General features: G+C 38.5%; 1 protein-coding gene across 10 annotated transcripts in view; it reads right to left on the bottom strand.

Annotated features, from left to right (window-relative positions):
- The window catches only part of LOC138699973 (thymidylate kinase), a 150,646-nt gene that overhangs the window by 68,099 nt on the left and 61,805 nt on the right, over nt 1-20,742 (bottom strand). For 9 of the 10 annotated variants that reach the window (XM_069826281.1, XM_069826293.1, XM_069826257.1 and 6 more), the window contains one exon: nt 64-154. In XM_069826281.1, the coding sequence (XP_069682382.1) occupies nt 64-154 (91 nt within the window). Of the gene's footprint in view, nt 1-63; nt 155-20,053; nt 20,254-20,742 lie in introns of those variants that run through there. The other variant, XM_069826231.1, reaches the window with a different exon arrangement.

Raw genomic sequence — 20,742 nt, 5'->3', positions numbered from 1 at the left:
AGGGTCTTATATCATTAGAGAATTTATACAAAAACGTTACAGCTCAAAAAATCATTTACAAACCTCTTTGGCTGCAGAAAATGCAACTCCGGAGTAAGCATATCTGTCCACAATCAATGTAACACCACTATTAATGTGTGCCTTCATTTTTGGTCTGAAAATAAGATTTAAAAATCGATAAAATTATATTCTATAAACTACCTCAATATCATTCATCTCTTTTTATTCCTGTCAAATTCTGTTCAGTCTTCCATAATCAGCATTTTTCGTACCTCTTTTCAATATAGTGAAATCTCTTTGTAATAAAATCTGTAAATATTGGAAATCTATGCATAAAGAAATTTTTCCATGACCTTGTGAATCCAATATAATGCTATCCTATAAAATAACCTGTGTTTTGCAGAAACTAACATGCAAACAGAAAGGGCAGTTAAACCTATTTGTTGTTGTTGTTTTCTTTTCGACATAAAAATTGTTTTATATTATGAACCATTTCATAGCACATTCTGGGAAACCCATTGGTTTAATGAATGAGCCTATTTTGTCCTGTGAAGGGCTAAGGCCTCCTAGAAAGGAAGGGGTTGGTTTAAAACTCAAGTTGTGAGCTGGTTCACAAGAGTTATAAGTTTAGTTCACACCTGTAGTAGTTTCCTTTCTTTTATTATACTTTCCTACAATCTTCGAACTATCGTTACAATCCCGAAGAAAATTGGTGTGTATTGGAAAGAGAGAAGGCTGTTCAGTAATCTTTACATGAAACGAGTCAAAGTCAGGACTGGAGAAGGATTGTCTGAAGGAAATGAAATGGGGAGAGAAGTATGACAAGGATGCCCTTTATCACCTATTCTATTCAACATATACTTAGAGGATTTAGTGAAGAACTATTTTCAGAACATGCGAGGGGTGATAGTAGGAGGAAGAAGAATAAAGTGTGTAAGATTTGCTGATGATATGGCATTGTTAGCAGAAAAAGATTTGATACTAAAGGATATCCTTATGGACTAAATGACAGCTGTGAACCATATGAGATGAAGATAAATGCAAACAAGACAAAGATCATGCTTTTCGAAAGAAAAATAAAGAATATAAATGTACGAATATTAAATGAGGCAGCAGAGCAAGTGGACAACTTCCAATACTTGGGGTGTACTATAAGCAGTAACATGAGCTGCTGCCAGGAAGTCAAAAGGAGGATAGCAATGAGCAAAGGAAGCTTTTAATAGAAAAAAGGAGCATCTTCTGCGAACCTCTGGAAAAAGAACTAGGGAAGAGAAAGAAGTGCTTTGTGTGGAGTGGTATGAAGCAAAACATGGATATTATGACGAAGCAGTTAGAAGCATTTGTAATGTGGATATGGAAAAGGATGGAACATGTGAAATGGACAGACAATAAGAAATGAAGCTGTGTGAATGAACACACAGAATAAAGAATGAAGCTGTGTTGGAAAGAGTGGGTGAAGAAAGAATGATGCTGAAACTAATCAGGAAGAGAAAAAGGAACTGGTTGGGCCACTGGCTAAGAAGAAACTGTCTACTGAAGGATGCACTGAAAGAAATTATGAACGGTGGAAGAGTTTGGGGCAGAAGATATCAGATGATTGACGACATTAAGATATACGGATCATATGTGAAGACTAAGGGGAAAACAGAAAATGGGAAAGATTGGAGAATGTTGGGTTTGCAGTGAAAGACTGCTATTTGGCAGAAAAAAAAACGCACGCACGCACGCACGCACACACACACACATACAGTGATTTTACATATTTGTAACTTTATACTGCCATCAGTCAACATCAATAATTAGAAATGTATTTATTTCAATGGCAGGTATATTGTGCAATGACACTGACCCAAACAACAATTCAAATTCAAACATAAAAAAAGAGGATTGCATACAATAATTACAATACTAATTACATCGAATACAGTAAATACATTAAACGTTGCAAGTGGAATCAAGTGAATATATGAGTTCACTACTGGCCCATGAGTGTTTTGGCTTCCCAATACCAGTCGCTTTTTGTTGTTCTATTTAAAGTTGCACAGGGTTCGAGGTGACCTCTGTTCACTACTTCCTTGAACCCACAGTTAAAAATTAACCTCTCAACTTCTTTCCAAACATTGTGCCATCAATCATAAACTGTGTCCCTTTCAAACCTCCCACATTTTAATTAATTACTGCTAACAAAGTATGCGGAATTATGAAATGATACTGGTATTAAAAGAAAGAGAAACTCAGAGAATTGTTATTTAATTTTGTTTGAAGTAATTCAAGTCACATGTTGGGCAACACTGGCATAAAACAAAATGACGACTCCGAAGAAACGTGCACAAACTGTTTTCTGAGGTACAAACGAAGTTGCTTATGAACAGAGAGGGGAATTTAGGCAAAAACCTATTTTTTTTCCTTGATACATACAGGCGTCAGATTTAATATTTACATTTTTCATGGAAACAAAGGTATAAATAAAGGGGTTTTATAGTGCCTAAAATGCCTATTTTGACGTTAGTGCCTATTTTTAAGTTTTTAAAATGTTTGCATCATTTTTCTTAACATCCTATACCATTCACATTCCAAGACTGATAACAACTCCTTCCTAGCAGTGAACAACACAATAGAGAAGTACCTTCGGGCCACCCCTTCTCATTCTTACAATATTTGAATCCTAAAATTCCAACTTTCAGTCGGCCTAGGTTGTGTACTATGTATAGTCGGTATAGCACTGGACTTCTGTGCTCGAGGTTGCGAATTCGATCCTGGCCCAGGTCAATGGCATTTAAGTGTGCTTAAATGCGACAGACTTATGTCAGTAGATTTACTGGCATGTAAAAGAACTCATGTGGGGCAAATTATTATTATTATTATTATTATTATTATTATTATTATTATTGTTGTTATTACTATTATTATTATTATATCTTCCTCTGTCTGTCAGCAATTTAACACAAACTCACTAGGTTGTATTCGAATAAGCATTCTCTTACATTCCAAGACAGATAACAACCCCTAACTTTTTTCTCACTATTTGTAAGTGCAGCAGTGAGCGACACAATAGCTACAATCGGTGCTGATCATCTACTGAGAAGCAAACTATGGGAATGTGATTGGTGAATGAAAAACACTCTTATATTAATGACATTCATTAACAAAAGAAGCCCATTTTTTATTTTATAGAGCCTAAATAAAGGAATTTAAGAGCCTATTTTAGGCGCCTAAAATGCCACTTCTTAGGGCCTAAAATTCTGCTCTCTACTTATGAAGCACTCGATGCACAATTGATCTCGGCACAATGAACTGCCGGGATGCATGGCGAATTGATTTTTGAGGACATCTCTGCTGCTCTCATTTCTTCAATCTTCTCTACTGAGACATATCGACAAGAACCTCCGGATTGTTTGTTCACACTTCCAATTGTTAGAAACTTCTCACACCACACCTTAATGGTTTTCCCATCAGGTGCATTTTCTCCATATTCTCTCCAGTAATTTCTTTGCACTGTAATTGAGGAGTTGAATCGAAAATGGGTGTAACCCAGAAATTGAAGTTTTGAAGAAAAGGTCTTTGAATTATTTGAGTAGCTGTATAAATAACACATTTTTAGTCATAGTAAACAACGGAGATTCACACTATTATTCAATATTTTATTAATTGAAAAACATTTTAATTGATATAAATTTGTATATAGTAAAAAAGAAATTGTCGTTATAAAATAACCTTGCAATTGTCCTTATTCCATTCAATGGACTTTCTTCCATTCACGGTTAGCGTGTCTGGCTGCGAAACCAGGTGTCCCGGGTTCGATTCCCGATCAGGGCAAGTTACCTGGTTGAGGTTTTTTCCGGGGTTTTCCCTCAACCCAATATGAGCAAATGCTGGGTAACTTTTGGTGCTGGACCCCGGACTCATTTCACCGGCATTATCACCTTCATCTCATTCAGATGCTAAATAACCTAAGCTGTTGATAAAGCGTCATAAAATAACCTACTAAAATAAAAAAATTCTTCTATTCAATTACCCTATGCATGGAAAAATGGCAGAACAAATTTCCTTCTGCGATTTCTTGTTGAGGATTAAATAAAGAGGATTACACAAGGAATATGAATACACAACTTATACTGTTTTAAGGACAACATTGTGTTTCATCATACTTTAAAATTCGTGAGAAATGATTACAAGTAAAATGCTTTCTTTTTTTGTAAACACAACCATATTTTCAAAACAATATTAAAGATTCCACTTGAAATGGTAAAGTTATTGTGTAAAAAAAAGAAAACACGAGGAAATTCTTTAAGAAAAATGTGCTAGATACAACAAAAGTCAAGTAAATTGATGAAACTTAGCAAAGCCTAGTTCTTCTGACAGAAATATGTAGACTCCTTACATCATTTTCTTTGCTCGATTTCACAGGGTTTGGTGGGACTGTTGGAACATCTAAATCTGTTAAGGGGTTAGGTACAGCTTACAGCATAAAATTTTTGGAAATATTCAACATTTCTTTGCTCCAGTACTGTATCTTGTACAGTAATGAAAATTGGTATGTGTGAAACACTGTCCTTCTCCTATATGAAAAAAAATACTTTTACGATTTAAAAAAAATTACTTTTTTTTTTCTTTTTCAAAAGTAAAAATGGTGGCAGTTCACTGTGCAGTGATGAAGCATTTCCCTCATAACTCATAAACTTGTTAACTTTTTCATGTTCTCTCTCTTTTATCTTACTGCTGAAACTCATATTTACAATATCATGTTCTTTCAACTACATTCCTTAATAAATAATATATTTTTTTTTTATTTTGTGTTGGAAAAAAAATACTGAAATTTGACCATTTTTTAAATGAATTTATTTTTTATCAGAGAATCTATCAAAGGTAGAGGAGTGATCTTGCACCATATTATAGATATGACATGTACAAATACACACAAAAAAATTTCATCACAGAATGTTAGATAGTTTTTTAGTTATGTTGGAAACGCTTCATCACTACAAAGTGAATGGAATTTAAAAAAAAATGTAAATAATTTTTTTTTTAAATCGTAAAAATATTTTTTTTCATATAGCACGACAGTGTTTTAAACATACCAATTTTCATTACTGTACAAGATACAGTAATGGAGGAAAAGATGTTGAATATTTCCAAAATTTTACTGCTGTAAGCTGTACTTAACCCCTTAAATGCCATGTCCTCTTGCCAAAAGAATATGTACAGTAACAACGAGAAAACTCTTTGAAGCAGACATGATCCCAATAGAAGAATTTTTCAGTTTTGTATATGACTGAATTTTGAAATCCTGATCTTTCGTTGCGGGTTTCTTATTCTTGAAAAGAGCTGTCAAAGTTTGGCTCCAGTCAAAGATATACTCATTTCCTTCAATCACCTTAAATAGAGCTGGACTCACCCTACAGGTTAGAAGAATTTGAGCATATTCTGCAACTGTGTAAATATTTCCTTTCCTCTTGACTATCATGCTATACAAACCGAAGTCCTAGTCACACTGGTTGTAAGAGTGACCACGAACTGGAAAAATATGGGTAACTTTAGTAGGCTCTAATGATGGTGCGTGCAGCACTGAAACAGCTGTAAGCCTGACAAATATTACATATTTAACACGAGTAAATCCACTAGTTCATCAATTAATTATATTCAAGTGTTAAAAGTGGTGTACGCAAGATTCAAAATGGATTACAATACCGCACAAGGTGGCTGTAAATCTGTCCGATGCTGACAAGTGACGAAACACCTGTGTGGGAAGCTAATTCTAACGAAGTCGCCAGAACATCCCCGCGATTACATGTAACAAAAATATGGAAATATCATTTCGCTAATAAATCGGTCTCTCCCTCTCCTAATTACTGCTTCAAGTGCTACTGATATAGGGTTTAACACATTTAACAAGTTTTCTGCATTATGCTTAATTTGAAATTCACTTACTTTTTCGAAACCAAGCTGTGAATTTTGTCTCTGTTCTCTTCACAAATTTTCATGAATGTAGGGCAATTGTTTGTGTAGGCCTATGTAGTGAGACAACTCACAAGTGTGTTCTGTCTCAAATCATGTGGTAATATTAATGACTAGTGCAACCCAAAAGCACAAAAAGCATAACAGCACTTTAGACATACCTAAACATGATTTTGTTATCAAACTGTCTTGATGAAACAAATGTTAGAAGCGCAATAAAGCATAATATTTAAAACGGAATGTAAAATGAACTGTCTGCTTCAATGCACTATTTATAACACTTGTGATCAACAATTATAACAATGAGAAGCTGGTTTTTCAACAATGGAAATTTCAAACTTAAGAATTTAAGTTACAGTTTAAATTCTTAACTATAAATATATTTGTAGTTCTGTGAGGAACAGGACAACAATTAAAATAACATTACAGAGTACAATTTTAACAGTTTATGGCCAGTTCACACTCTGAATCAGAAGAGTTCACATCTGTTTGATACCAGGATGCCAAAAACATCTGTAACTGTGATACAAAAGTTTCGCGAGTTTCCTGCAGACAATTTTGTGGCTGAAAAGGGGAAACTTTTGTATACCTTATATTCAGGAAGTATTAATTTCGAAAAAATCTATTGTGCAGAAACCCATGGAAAGTTTTAAGCATAGATCTCGGAAGCAGAGTGATGGACAGGGTTCATCTTCAGGTGGTCTTAGCAGCATATGTGCCAGTATGATACCTCAAGTATGGCAGCATATGGAAAAATCAAAGGATAATATGAAAGATCTTGTGGAAGCATTCACTTCTGCTGGTATTCCATTGCATGTCTTTCGTAACCAATGATTTCGTCAGTGGATAGCAACAGCTACATGTATGCAGCCGGCTCCCAGTGAAACCACTCTAAGAAGGTATCTTACAAAGTGTGCTGAAGACGACTTTCAGGAAACTAAGCCAAAATGTGAGGGAAATTCTATTCATCTATTGGTTGATGAAACAACAGATATAAAGAATCGTAAGGGGTGAATATTCTTGTTGCTCCACTGGGTGTTGTGAATGAAAAACCCTGTCTTGTGAAAACCAAAATTGTTGAACACTGCAATGCTGATGTTATAGTAAATTTAATACTTGATACACAGATCTTATTCGTGTTCACGCAAGCAATTTATTGTTTTAATATCAGACAGTGCACCATATATGTTTTCTGCTGGCAGGCAACTGGCTGGAGTTGCACCTCAGCTTTTACATTCTACATGTTGAGTATTGCATCTTTGTGCTGAAGAGATTAGATTTTCACTAAAAATTGCTGATGAATTCATTGCAGCTGTTAAGGCTGCTTTAGCAAAAACTCCAACTAGAAGGGAGAGATTGCTGGACTGCCTAAAAGAAGCAGGAACATTTGTTCTACCTACAATTCCTGTAATAACTCGCTGGGACATGGCTGAAGGCAGGAAAATATCATTGCATCAATATCAAACCTTGGATTGGTTTGGAAGATGGTGAAGATAGTGCTGTTGTAAAGTGACTGGTTGAAAATTAAGAACTTGTACTTCAACTCAGAGCTGTATCTAAAATTTCTGATGGACTCTGCAATCAAATACAGCAGAATAATTTAGATCCAACATTAGATGTTCCTGAGAAGATTTCTTCTGTTTTACTTCAGGTGAACTGAAACGTTTCTCTGCCATTGATGTTCCAGTGGAAGAAATATCAACATATGCAGCAATGGTACATGGAGAAAATTTGTCTTTAATTTCTGCCTTATCCTTCTGGCAGAAACATTTCATGAAGATGCCTATCCTAAGTAAGCTGGCAATGAAGGAAATTATGGTTTCTTCATCATCTGCTTCAGTTGAAAGAAGCTTTTCTACTCTCAATTGGATTTTGAACTCTAAACAGTCCTGTCTGACAGAACAAAAATCTACGGTCTCACTTACAACTTGCAATTAATCAAAATTAACTTCAAGAGGGTGTTGTTCATTTGGAAAGTGTGAGTGACGTGACAAGGATGACTAGATTTTCATTCATTTCATAACTAGATTGCTTACAGTGTATTCTTTTATAAACTATATACCTATCCTGCAAACTAATATAAGTGGCAAAAGAATTCAGTTTGATGATATACATAAACAGTATTTGACTTACGTTTATTGGTATAAAAGACATTGTTACGTATTATTTATATTAAAAGAAATTTAAAATAAAATTAGAAAAAATATAAAGCATAATTATAAAAAAATAAAGTGTAATGTGGGTTGCTCTATTAATGACTGTCCACCTTCATTTTTGAATATGAGATTTGCAAAGTGATTGTTGCGAAAGTATTTTACAATTTCTATGCCATGTTCTTTCACATTTGAAGCATTTTATATAAATCTTGAGATATTGGGTTGGTACATAAGTTCGTACTGTTCTTCGTTGCTATGGTAGCTGTGTCACTATAGTACAGTTATATAAATGAAAGTACAGAAAAATGCTAAGAACTTATGCACCAACCCAATAGAAGGTTCAAAATATGAGCAGAACTACCATACGTAATCATATCAAGGTCTTTATGATTCTTAAGAGCATCTCTCATATTTGACATATTACTTACGTAATCAGTAATAAAACTTCTAACACTACATCTGACTTCTCTGTCACAACATTTCACAGAATCCACAGCAATTTCAGTCACATAATCAGAAGTGTGTGGGTGACCTGATGTATAAGTTCACATCACCAGCTTCTGTGATCACTGTCACACAACCTATTGGTTCATTATGAATATCTGACAAGCCATCTAAACTCATACAAACAGTTTGTTCACTTACATTTCGGAAACATTAATCTCGTTCATTCCTATAAATGTCTTCAAGAAGGGGTTCAGCAACATCACTGCATGAGGGAGGACAGTAACCAGGCCGCAACATTTGTGTTAACTTGATAAATTCTGGATACTATATGCAAGAAACACTTTCTTTCTATATCTGTCTGTTGAACAATTCAACAAAAAAGGGAGCTAAGTTGACTTTGAGTAATTTTTTTGCATTAAATTACATTGCCTGACTCCATTTCTTCTCAGCTTCATTGCTGATGGTGTTTTGCACATTTCATTACTGACACTAGCAGATGAACTTGGACTAGTTGTATCATCTATAAGGCAATTGGCCGGTTTGTCCAAGTATTGTTAGAACACTTAACGACTGTTAAACCTTCAACAGTTTGTTAAATACAGTTTTTCCATTTGTTCAACACCAGTTTGGCTTAACAGGTTCTTAACCGGTTGTTAACTTTAAATGTAGGATTTCAGGCCGTTAACTCATTTAACAAACAGTTAAACATGGCGGATAACACCACAGCTGTATGACTTGAGGCTTTCCCGGCGTTTGATGTAGAATAACTCTTCTCGGGTTCTCAGCCAGGTGAGTTGAAGATTAGCTTCCAAGCTTTCGACGGCTAGTTCTGCCATCTTCTTCAGGGACGAACTCACAGAACTACAAATATATTTATAGTTAAGAATTTAAACTGTAACTTAAATTCTTAAGTTTGAAATTTCCATTGTTGAAAAACCAGCTTCTCATTGTTATAATTGTTGATCACAAGTGTTATAAATAGTGCATTGAAGCAGACAATTCATTTTACATTCTGTTTTAAATATTATGCTTTATTGCGCTTCTAACATTTGTTTCATCAAGACAGTTTGATAACAAAATCATGTTTAGGTATGTCTAAAGTGCTGTTATGCTTTTTGTGCTTTTGGGTTGCACTAGTCATTAATATTACCACAAGATTTGAGACAGAACACACTTGTGAGTTGTCTCACTACATAGGCCTACACAAACAATTGCCCTACATTCATGAAAATTTGTGAAGAGAACAGAGACAAAATTCACAGCTTGGTTTCGAAAAAAGTAAGTGAATTTCAAATTAAGCATAATGCAGAAAACTTGTTAAATGTGTTAAACCCTATATCAGTAGCACTTGAAGCAGTAATTAGGAGAGGGAGAGACCGATTTATTAGCGAAATGATATCTCCATATTTTTGTTACATGTAATCGCGGGGATGTTCTGGCGACTTCGTTAGAATTAGCTTCCCACACAGGTGTTTCGTCACTTGTCAGCATCGGACAGATTTACAGCCACCTTGTGCGGTATTGTATATAGAGACTCGCTGAAGCGTAAAAATCCTAAAGTTGGACTAGACCCATGGGAAAGTAATTGCAAGCTTGGGTTTTCCAAAGAACGGGGTTCTCCAAAATCGACAAACTAATTAGATGTTATGGGAAATCCAAAGTCTAAATTTAGACATGACGTATTTCGCGCCCAATAAGAAGAGATCGTGGTTCAGCTTATGAGGTCACTTTGGACCAATAGGGAATAGATTTTAGGCTGGTTAAGTGACGTAGTTTTTAACCAATAGGATAGGTAGTTTTAGCGTAGGATAGGTTTTTATAAATAAGGGTGACGGGGAGCGGAGACGATCACAACATCTCATCGTGTCGGCAGCCCTACATACAGGGCACAAACACAACTTCTTATCGTGTCGGCGGTCCTACATACAGGGCGCAATAACTACTTCGTTTTGCGTCGACAGGACTACGACTTCTTTTCGTGTCGACGGCACGACACACTGAGTTTTTATGATGTCGGCGGCCCAACTTAATAGTCTTCCTTCCGGCGAAGATTCGATAGATAGAACGTTGTCATCGGCGAGACTACTCGTCAACATTTAGGAGCGTCGATCATAGTGTACTGGGCATAGTATTGAATTTATAGTATCGGATAGAGCTTATTTAGAGCTGCCATAGAGTCGATACAGAAGTGCGACCAACGATTGAATCATAAGTCAGCCAGAAATACATACTCTAGGGTTTACCAAGTGAATACGATAATAAACTTATAGTTTTGGAGTTTACACTGCCTTTTATATAAGTAGCCGGCTTGGTAATATTCCTGACATCATCCTACACCACAACCGTACCTCGGCTACCCTGAGTGAATCTCACGCAACATCGAGACGCACCCACCCTCAAATGGCGCCCAACGTGGGGCCACAATAATCAACCCACCCTCAAATGGCGCTTCCCAACGTGGGGCTCGAAGGAAGATAGCTGTTCCAGTGACCGGCCCCGGGTGCGAACACAGCACCAAACAACGCGGAGGACTGGACGGAGCAGTTCAGCCCTGCATAGCCGAGGAATGACGCTGGAAGGCGGGAATAGAACCAGGCCATCGCGACAACACGACAACACCAGAGAAGGCAACACGGAGACCACCAGAGAAGGCAACTCGGAGAGACGGTGGCAAGTATGAAGGGAAGATGTATAAATGTGTGTATATATGTATATGATATTTTGGGGGAATAATTATAAAGTGTATATGTTTCAATTTCTGGTGTGATATTTTGGGTGCATATATGTATTTTTTGTGTGTGATATTTTGGGGGAAAGAGTGAAATAAGTGTATTGCGTAATTTGTTGGAAGTGAGTAGAGTGCAAATACAGGCCTAGTTAGATTATTATTGGGAAAGCAAGTGTCGGATAGATGACAGAGTAGCATATAGATGATACTATGTAGCCATAGGAGTAAAGTAGTTAGGAAAATACGAGAAAGGCGAGGAAATAGAAACAAGGGAACCATGGAGCAAAGGAAGGATGAGGAAATTATGGAAATTAGGGAGGAGGTCGAGAATAACGCAGGACAGGAAATAGAGGGAGAGCGAACGGTGGAAAAGCAACAGAGTAGAGACAGTGGCAAAGGGGAAATGACGCTGGAACAGTTATGGGAGCAGATGAGACAATTCATGGAAAATAACTCTAGGGAAAGTAGAGAGCAGATTCTGAGGGAAAGTAAAGAACAAATAAAGCAAATGGAAAATAAATTAGACAACAACTCAAGAGAAAGTAGAGATCAAATAAAACAAATGGAAACTAAATTAGAGAACAACTCTAGGGAAAGTAGAGAGCAGATTCTGAGGGAAAGTAGAGAACAAATAAAACAAATGGAAAATAGATTGGGGGAAAGTTCGAGAGAGATTAGAGATCATATTGCAAAATTAGCGGAGAGAGGAAACAAGATGGAGGACAAAAAAGAGAAGCTAGAGGGGAAATTAACCGAGAATGGGATCGGAATGGAGAACCAATTGAAGATAGCTATGGATAGGATGTCAGAAAGTATGAAGGATTTAGAAGTTAGAGTTAGAGATAGCGCTAAGAGAGAGAATAGCGATCTAAAATCAGCTGTTGAGGAAGCGATAGTGGAGAAGGTTCGAGAGATTCAGAATTCGGTGGAAGAGAAAATAGGTGAGATGGATCAGGAAGTGGACGGTCTCAAGCGAGCCATAAATAATAAAGAAAGGGCGGATAACGAATGTTTGGAAGAATTAAGAAGTAAATTAAACTCAATAAACGACGTACTAAATGGGGGTAGTCCCGCAAATTTAAGCGGAGATAGCAACTCGGACCGTGCAGTTTCTAGACAAGAGGGCACAAGTGAGAGCCCGGCATCAGGTAGTAACATAAATGTAAGACATGTTAACAATAGTGTTGGTGAGGAATGTCAGACCTCACGGGATGATGTGCGCAGTGAGTTGATGAATGTAAACGACAAGGCATATTTAGGCCGTCCTCAGTACCCCACCCACATTATGAATGAGACTGGTTACCCTATTTTTGATGAGGTTGAATTTTCAAACCCACATAATTACATAAGTGAGCTGGAAACATACTTTAGAGTAAGAGGGGTGCCGGATGACTTAAAAATGACTGTTGTACGAAAGAGCCTAAAGAGCCGACCACTCAGCTGGGCGCTAGTGGCCCTAGGGGATAATGTCACATATGAGGAATTCAGAGAAAAATTTTTGGAGAGATACTGGGGACAAAGACAACAACAAAGAATTAGGAAGGAAATTAATCAGAGCAGGTTTGACGCGGGAAGAGGCGTTTCTATGATAGATTATTTTCTCGAACTTGTCAAGAAAGGGAAAAGCCTCAATCCGCCGATACCGGATTCAGAGCTGACCCAAACTGTGATTTCGCAGTATCCAGAGAACATCAGATATAATCTGATCGTAGCAGGGCCCCGAGACTTCGGGGAAACAATAGATTTATTGACTGCGCTGGATGGTTCGGACGCCACGCACTATGAATGTAGTGGACAGGCAGATTATGAACATGGTAAAGGAAAGGGTTCAAGCCCCACCGACCAGAAAGCGGGGAAGGGGGCAAGTACGGCCTTTTCATCCCCAAGGACAGGAGCCCAAAATCAGAGTAGCTGGGGCGGTGACACGAGCCCCAACAATGCATATAGTCGGTACCAAAATGGTCAGAACGGAGGGAATGGTCCCAACAGGGAGAGGAGTGACCCGCCCTTTGGGGGTCCTTACAATAATATTAGGAATAACCAGAGTAGTCATAACAGGATGAGAAACGATAGAGGAGGTGTTGGTCCCGTGCGTAGGGTTAACCACATACGATGGTACACGGGAAGACAAGAAAATGGAAATAATAGGCTTAGAACCCAACCACACTGGCTTCGGAACAGGAATTACAGACAGGGATTCTGGCAGCCTAATTTTAGCAGGGGACCGCAAAATCGAGGTGATTGGAGGAGACAAGAGCAGGAGAGAGGTAGGCGAGACGTCCTACAAGAAATGGCCTCACAAGGGTGCAATAGGCCCCCTACACCGTGTAACGTGGGACAAAGTAGGAATAGATACATGAACGGACGTCAGCAAAGTCCGGTCAGGATGAATATGGGCCGGGAGCCTATAAATTGTAGAAATAGAGACGAGGTAGCGGTGGAACCGACTGCATCACACTCGGGAAACTGCTAGACAGAAGTCTCAAGGATTCGGAGATTTCTGTAGCTAAGTGCAGTAAGCCATTATCAAAAGAATCCACCAACGCGGTAAGCGTAAAGAGACAGAGCGAGATTACTAACCCAGAATTAGAAAATAATGAGACTTATGTATTGCCTTATATAGATGCTAAAACATTTGGGATAAAGTGTTGTGTGTTGTTGGACTCGGGCTCCACAAATAACGTATGCAGCTTGGAATTTTTTCAAAAGGTTAGGGATTCAGGAATAAAACTGCAAACGTTACCCATATGTTCACTGTACTGTGCGGGCGCCCTAAGCAAGAAGAAGGAAAAGGTAAAATATCAAGTATGGTTCGAGTTAAGAGTGCGGAGACGTGAAATTAAATGCTATTTTTCTTGTGATACAAAGGTTGACTACCGACATCATTATTGGAGTAGAAAGCTTCTATGAATGGCACGCGCTATTAGATTTCAGGGAAAACAGACTAGGGGTTACGGCAGGTAACGGCAATGTAGGCCATGTCCCATTCAGTAGGAATAATGCTCGATCGGAGATAGACGAAAGAACCGCGGGAGAGATAGAATTACAGGAAGAGTTATTTTTCGTAGAGCATCTCAAAATTTGTAAGAATGTAATTATAGAGGTTAATCCGTGGGAAGGTAACGAGGTAACTAGGGGAGTGTGTCAAGTAGACTGCGGAAAATGCGAGTTGTGCATCGGCGAATTAGTCCAGGCGAGACAAATAGGACGTAATCTCTTTAGCGGTAGGGTCAGATATTGTAATGAGATTTCGCCGGGCGATCTTAGGCAGGTAGACGCGTATAACAATAGGAGGAGAGATACTTTCGAAATAGTGAGAGATAAAGTTAACCAGGCACACGGCCTGAGGGAGAGTGAAAGAAAACACTTAATGGATGTTGTAGGAAGCCATTTAAATGTCTTTTCAGACGCGCCGGGTCTGTGTAGAGTGTATACACACAAAATTAAGGTGGTAGGAATGGAGGAATTTCGGCATAAATGTAGACCCATCCCCCTATCTTTACGGGATCAGGCGGACGAAGTCATAAATGATATGTTAAAAGATGGAGTTATAGAAGTATCAGACTCGCCTTACGTAAATGCATTGTGCTGGGTTAGGAAGCCCAATGGAAGCTTAAGAGTAACGATCGATGCCCGACACGTTAACTCGTTTTCAGTTAAAGATAATTTCAGGACGGAGTCAGTGGACACTTTGTTAGGCCGTATCAGTGACTGTTCTATATTCACTAGTCTGGACTTGACCAGTTCGTATTGGCAGATTCCGCTGGACGAGGACTCGAGAAAATTCACCGCGTTCTTACATAACGGGAAAGTTTATCAGTATACCCGATGCCCATTCGGCATCGCGAGTTCTGGATCTGCGCTACTAAGGGCACTTGATATAATTTTTGGTGATTCGACGAAAGGTTTTCTGGCACAGTACATTGACGATTTTCTTATATATGGCAATAATGTTGATAGGCATATTAGAGATATTGATTTTGTACTCACTAAATTGAGAGAGGCTGGTATGACAGTCAAGCTGGGGAAAACAGCATTTTTTAAAGTTGAGACAGTTTTCCTGGGTTACGTAGTTTCGTCTGACGGAATTAGACCAGACCAAGAGAGAATTCAGAGCATTTCGAGGATCCCGCCGCCGCGGAACCGGAAACAGGTTCGTAGATATTTAGGTATCCTACAATACCAGAATCGGTTTCTCGTCAATTATGCTAAGCATGTAGCCCCACTCAGAGCATTGTTGAAGAAGGATACACCCTTCAGGTGGGGGTCGGCAGAGCAGGAAGCATTCGATCGAACGAAACTGCTTTTCGCCGACTCAATTCTGTTGGAAAGGCCTAACGACAGCCTACCTTTTCAGATTTATACTGATGCGTCTTCATATGGATATGGAGCAATTCTATGTCAGACAGATGAAGATAACAAGCGACATGTGATTGCCACAGCGTCTAGGGGACTGTCGCGTACCGAAAGCAATGCATCAATCACGGAACTAGAGATTTCTGCTGTGTACTTCGCACTACAGAAGTTCCGTCAGTATATCTTTAATAGGCAGATCATCATATTTACTGACCATGTAAGCCTAGCGTTTCTGAGTAGATGCAAATTGACGAACTCTAGAATATCTAGATATGTGCACGAAATTTTGGCTCATGATGTGACGATTAGACATATTCCGGGGGCAGACAATATCTTTGGTGATTGTCTCTCTCGTTTGAATTCCAAATCGGGGCTACCGGAAACTATCACCGCCCCCGCGTACGAAATTGCCGTGATGAAAATTGATTCCACGAGGAATGGAGCTCTGACGGGAAAATTTCGGAGAATTGCAGATTTGCAGCAGGAGGATTCCACGATAAGGGCCTTAATGGACAAAGCTAGAGAAATCTCACAGGTGAAAGATGAAGTGTATGGATTGCGCTCTGGTATCCTGTATAAATTGCATGGTAGGGATGTCCAGAAGTGGAAGATATACATACCTGCGAGTATGGAGAATGAACTTATAAATAACTTTCACCTATCTATGTGTCACTCTGGGAGTGATAGGATTATTTTAACTATGTCAGAATCATTTTATATTAAGCAACTGTCAAAGAAGGTTAGAAGGGTAATATCTCGCTGCGAGGTCTGCCAGAAGGCGAAACTTCTAAATGTATGGTATGACAATGTACCACAGGTCATTATCAGGGGTAAAAAGAATGAACTTGTAGCAGTGGACGAACACGGTCCAATGCCCACATCGTCCTTCGGACACAGGTACATATTTTTTACGTACGATGTATTCACAAAATTTGTAAAGATTTACCCTTTAAGAAATATCTCTAGTAAGTTGTGTGCTGACAAGCTGGTTAGAGATTACATACCGACTTACGGTCCGGTAACAGCGGTGCTCAGTGACAATGTGTCGGTACATAAATCGAAAGTGTTTTGCAAAAGGCTGGAAGATGCGGGTGTGAAGCTGTACAATTGCTCCGCATACTTTCCCAGCGGTAATCCCTGCGAAAGAGCGCTTAGGGATATATCATTGTATCTCCGTATTCTGTGTCACCGAAATCATAAGGACTGGTTTAGGCAATGTGAGGTGATTGAGAGAGTCATGAACCACTCTATCAATCCAACGACCGGAATAGCTCCGATCAAACTTATGTTAGGGATCGATCCCGATCTCATGATAAAGAGTTTGCCGCAGGCAATACAGGAGAGTGAGCCTCCTAGTGCGGAACTACTGTGTAAACTAGCCTTCGACCGAATCAGGAAAAAGGCTGAGTTGAGTATAGACTCGGTAAAGTCAAAAGATATCACCACAAATGGGAGCCCACAACCGGCGATTTGGTACTGCTAAGGGACGTGAAGTTATCTTCCGCCCTTAGAGGACGTTACTCACGCATGGAGTTACTGTACAAGGGGCCCTACGAAATTAAAAGTAAATACGGAGACCATACTTTCGAATTGGTAGAAAGGGGAAAAAGTAAACCTGTTGGAAGGTACCACAAGCAACTCTTGAGGCCTTTCAAACAGGAGAGGCAAGGAGGCAGGAATGAGAAAGAGTAAGGATAGTTAGTCTCACGCGTACAGCCAGGTGAACCTGTACAGCGCGGCTGGTACAACCAAGCACGCAGAGTGTGTAATTGATCAATGAATAAATAAATGTAAATATGTGAATGAATGGTATTGTACATATGTAAATGTGAATATAAATTGTACATTGTTGTGCTTATTGTGTGAGAGTTGTGTACATAGAAAGGCTTGTGAAGATATATGTAATATTTATTGTAATTGTTTGTAGTGACATTGTAATCTGATTGTATTGTAAATAATGTATCACCGGCTGACCGCGAAGGGGAACTATGAGGCTAGTTATAGGCAGAAAGCGGGGACATCTCATAACATTGGAAACTCTTTCGGGAATTTCCAATGGTTATGTAGATGGGCATTTGAAGCAGTAATTAGGAGAGGGAGAGACCGATTTATTAGCGAAATGATATCTCCATATTTTTGTTACATGTAATCGCGGGGATGTTCTGGCGACTTCGTTAGAATTAGCTTCCCACACAGGTGTTTCGTCACTTGTCAGCATCGGACAGATTTACAGCCACCTTGTGCGGTATTGTATATAGAGACTCGCTGAAGCGTAAAAATCCTAAAGTTGGACTAGACCCGTGGGAAAGTAATTGCAAGCTTGGGTTTTCCAAAGAACGGGGTTCTCCAAAATCGACAAACTAATTAGATGTTATGGGAAATCCAAAGTCTAAATTTAGACATGACGTATTTCGCGCCCAATAAGAAGAGATCGTGGTTCAGCTTATGAGGTCACTTTGGACCAATAGGGAATAGATTTTAGGCCAGTTAAGTGACGTAGTTTTTAACCAATAGGATAGGTAGTTTTAGCGTAGGATAGGTTTTTATAAATAAGGGTGACGGGGAGCGGAGACGATCACAACATCTCATCGTGTCGGCGGCCCTACATACAGGGCACAAACACAACTTCTTATCGTGTCGGCGGCCCTACATACAGGGCGCAATAGCTACTTCGTTTTGCGTCGACAGGACTACGACTTCTTTTCGTGTCGATGGCACGACACACTGAGTTTTTTTGGTGTCGGCGGCCCAACTTAATAGTCTTCCTTCCGGCGAAGACTCGATAGATAGAACGTTGTCATCAGCGAGACTACTCGTCAACGTTTAGGAGCGTCGATCATAGTGTACTGGGCATAGTATTGAATTTATAGTATCGGATAGAGCTTATTTAGAGCTGCCATAGAGTCGATACAGAAGTGCGACCAACGATTGAATTATAAGTCAGCCAGAAATACATACTCTAGAGTTTACCAAGTGAATACGACAATAAACTTATAGTTTTGGAGTTTACACTGCCTTTTATATAAGTAGCCGGCTTGGTAATATTCCTGACATCATCCTACACCACAACCGTACCTCGGCTACCCTGAGTGAATCTCACGCAACATCGAGACGCACCCACCCTCAAATGGCGCCCAACGTGGGGCCACAATAATCAACCCACCCTCACACTTGACATTTGTCAGAAAAATGATTGCACAATTGACCAAGGTATAGAACAATGAAAAACTCTGAAAGATAACATGGAAAGACTAAATATAATATAGTGAAACCTCTCCTTACAGACACCTACAAGGTACAGACACTCCTCATATGCGGACAGATTTTTAAGTACCAACTGAAATAATATAGAAATAATGATAAATTTAACTCTCGTTTACGGACACGGACAGCTGTTTCACAGTCCTAAAGCTTGCTTTATCTCCTGACTGCTGACAGAACTTGGATTTCAAGACCTAATGTGTTACAAAAATGGACAATTTAGAACAGAAATTCCTTAACATGAAAGAAGAAAAGATAATAAGGGTCTCGTAGGCTACCACTGGCCCAGTGGCTACCCCTTGTTAACTGGAAGCGGGTGGATAAACAAAGTCATTAAATTTAACCTGTTTGATGGGTCCAAGCTTCATGTGATCGTGAAATTGTATTCAGCACATGATAGGGTTAGTAGGATTATTCTCTTCACTTCAATCAGTTGTTCTGTTTCGAGAGATATGGCACCTGAATGTAAAGGTTAAATTGAAAACTGTAAATTATAGTACTGCATAACTGTAGACCCTACTGGCATTTGCTGTATTACGATTTATCCCTTCCTTCCTACTATTATCACTCTTAATAAAATAATATTTGTATGAACCTTTCCTTAGAATTCCACTCTCAAACCTATGACGCCTTGATTTTATTTTTTGGAGTTTTATCAATGTTTGTAAATGATGATCTTCTTCATCTTTGGTATCGAAGAAATTAATTGTAATCGCATAATTCAAATCTTCATTGGTAAGATTCTCAAAACATTTTTTCTTATATCTATAATTTACATAAAAAACATGATAGTATGTAACTACGTAATGTATTACTGTGATTAATGTGATTATTTCAGTATATCATTTCACATCTGAGTCATAAAGTAATTTCAATCCATATGCAGGCTAAATAAATATTTCAATTTATCCTTCTTGGACAATGAAAATCGCATACCACAGGAGAAGTACTACAGCATAAAATAGCTAAAAGAATCTTTATCTGACTGAAAGTGAAATAATCGAAATTGCAGCATTCTTTCCACATTTTATCTGAACATCTGACTTACTATAACATAGAAAGGATGATACATCTACTCAATGAAATGTATTCGGAGTATTCGGAGTTAGCTAATATATAGCATCTAAACAAATAATGAGTTGTTTCTTACCCACATTGTTCTTCTGTCATACAGGCTGCTACAGTCTTCCCAAACCAATTGACATGTTCCACTCCCTTCCGTTTATTTTTCTTAATTACTTTTCTGTGGTAGTTAATTTCATTGCATTTATGTTTACCATTAATAACACAGCTTTCTTCTCCTGGATCACTTACTACTTCTAGCTTATCTGTCATTTTTCTTATCAGCTCATGGGTGCGTAACTTATTAGGCCAGCTGCACTCAGTTGCGTCACGTCCAGTCAGTCAGTGCAGAAAGAAGATAAGTCATTGACTTGTCCCCTTTCTGCAATGACTGCCTGCCTATGGTACTCTGATTTGCACTGAGAATGAGCAAATTTGTCCCATTTCTGTATGAAAACGTGTGTATAGATCTGGAGAAAGCAATGGCACTCTTAACACATTTTCGCGTCTTTCATGACTTATACCCTTTCTGCAATGACCATTCAATTTAAATAAGATTGATTTTGTCTCTGTAATGGTGATGGTGAATTAACTCCCAGATCAATACAAGTAGATGGGTGATGAACATCTTCCAAAACTAGTGAATGATTAGCAAGATTAACTGAACAGTTATAGACAGTTGTAAAACAAAATCGAGAAGAGTTTTATTATTTCTCATAAGATTAATTTGGTTTAGTCTTAGAAGACAAGAAGAGGAATATAAATCCTGAGAATTTT

The sequence above is a fragment of the Periplaneta americana genome, chromosome 1, assembly GCF_040183065.1.
Source record: "Periplaneta americana isolate PAMFEO1 chromosome 1, P.americana_PAMFEO1_priV1, whole genome shotgun sequence".
Lineage (NCBI taxonomy): Eukaryota > Metazoa > Arthropoda > Insecta > Blattodea > Blattidae > Periplaneta > Periplaneta americana.
The sequence above is the reverse complement of the archived record's forward strand: the minus strand, read 5'-3'. Positions and strand labels throughout refer to the sequence as shown.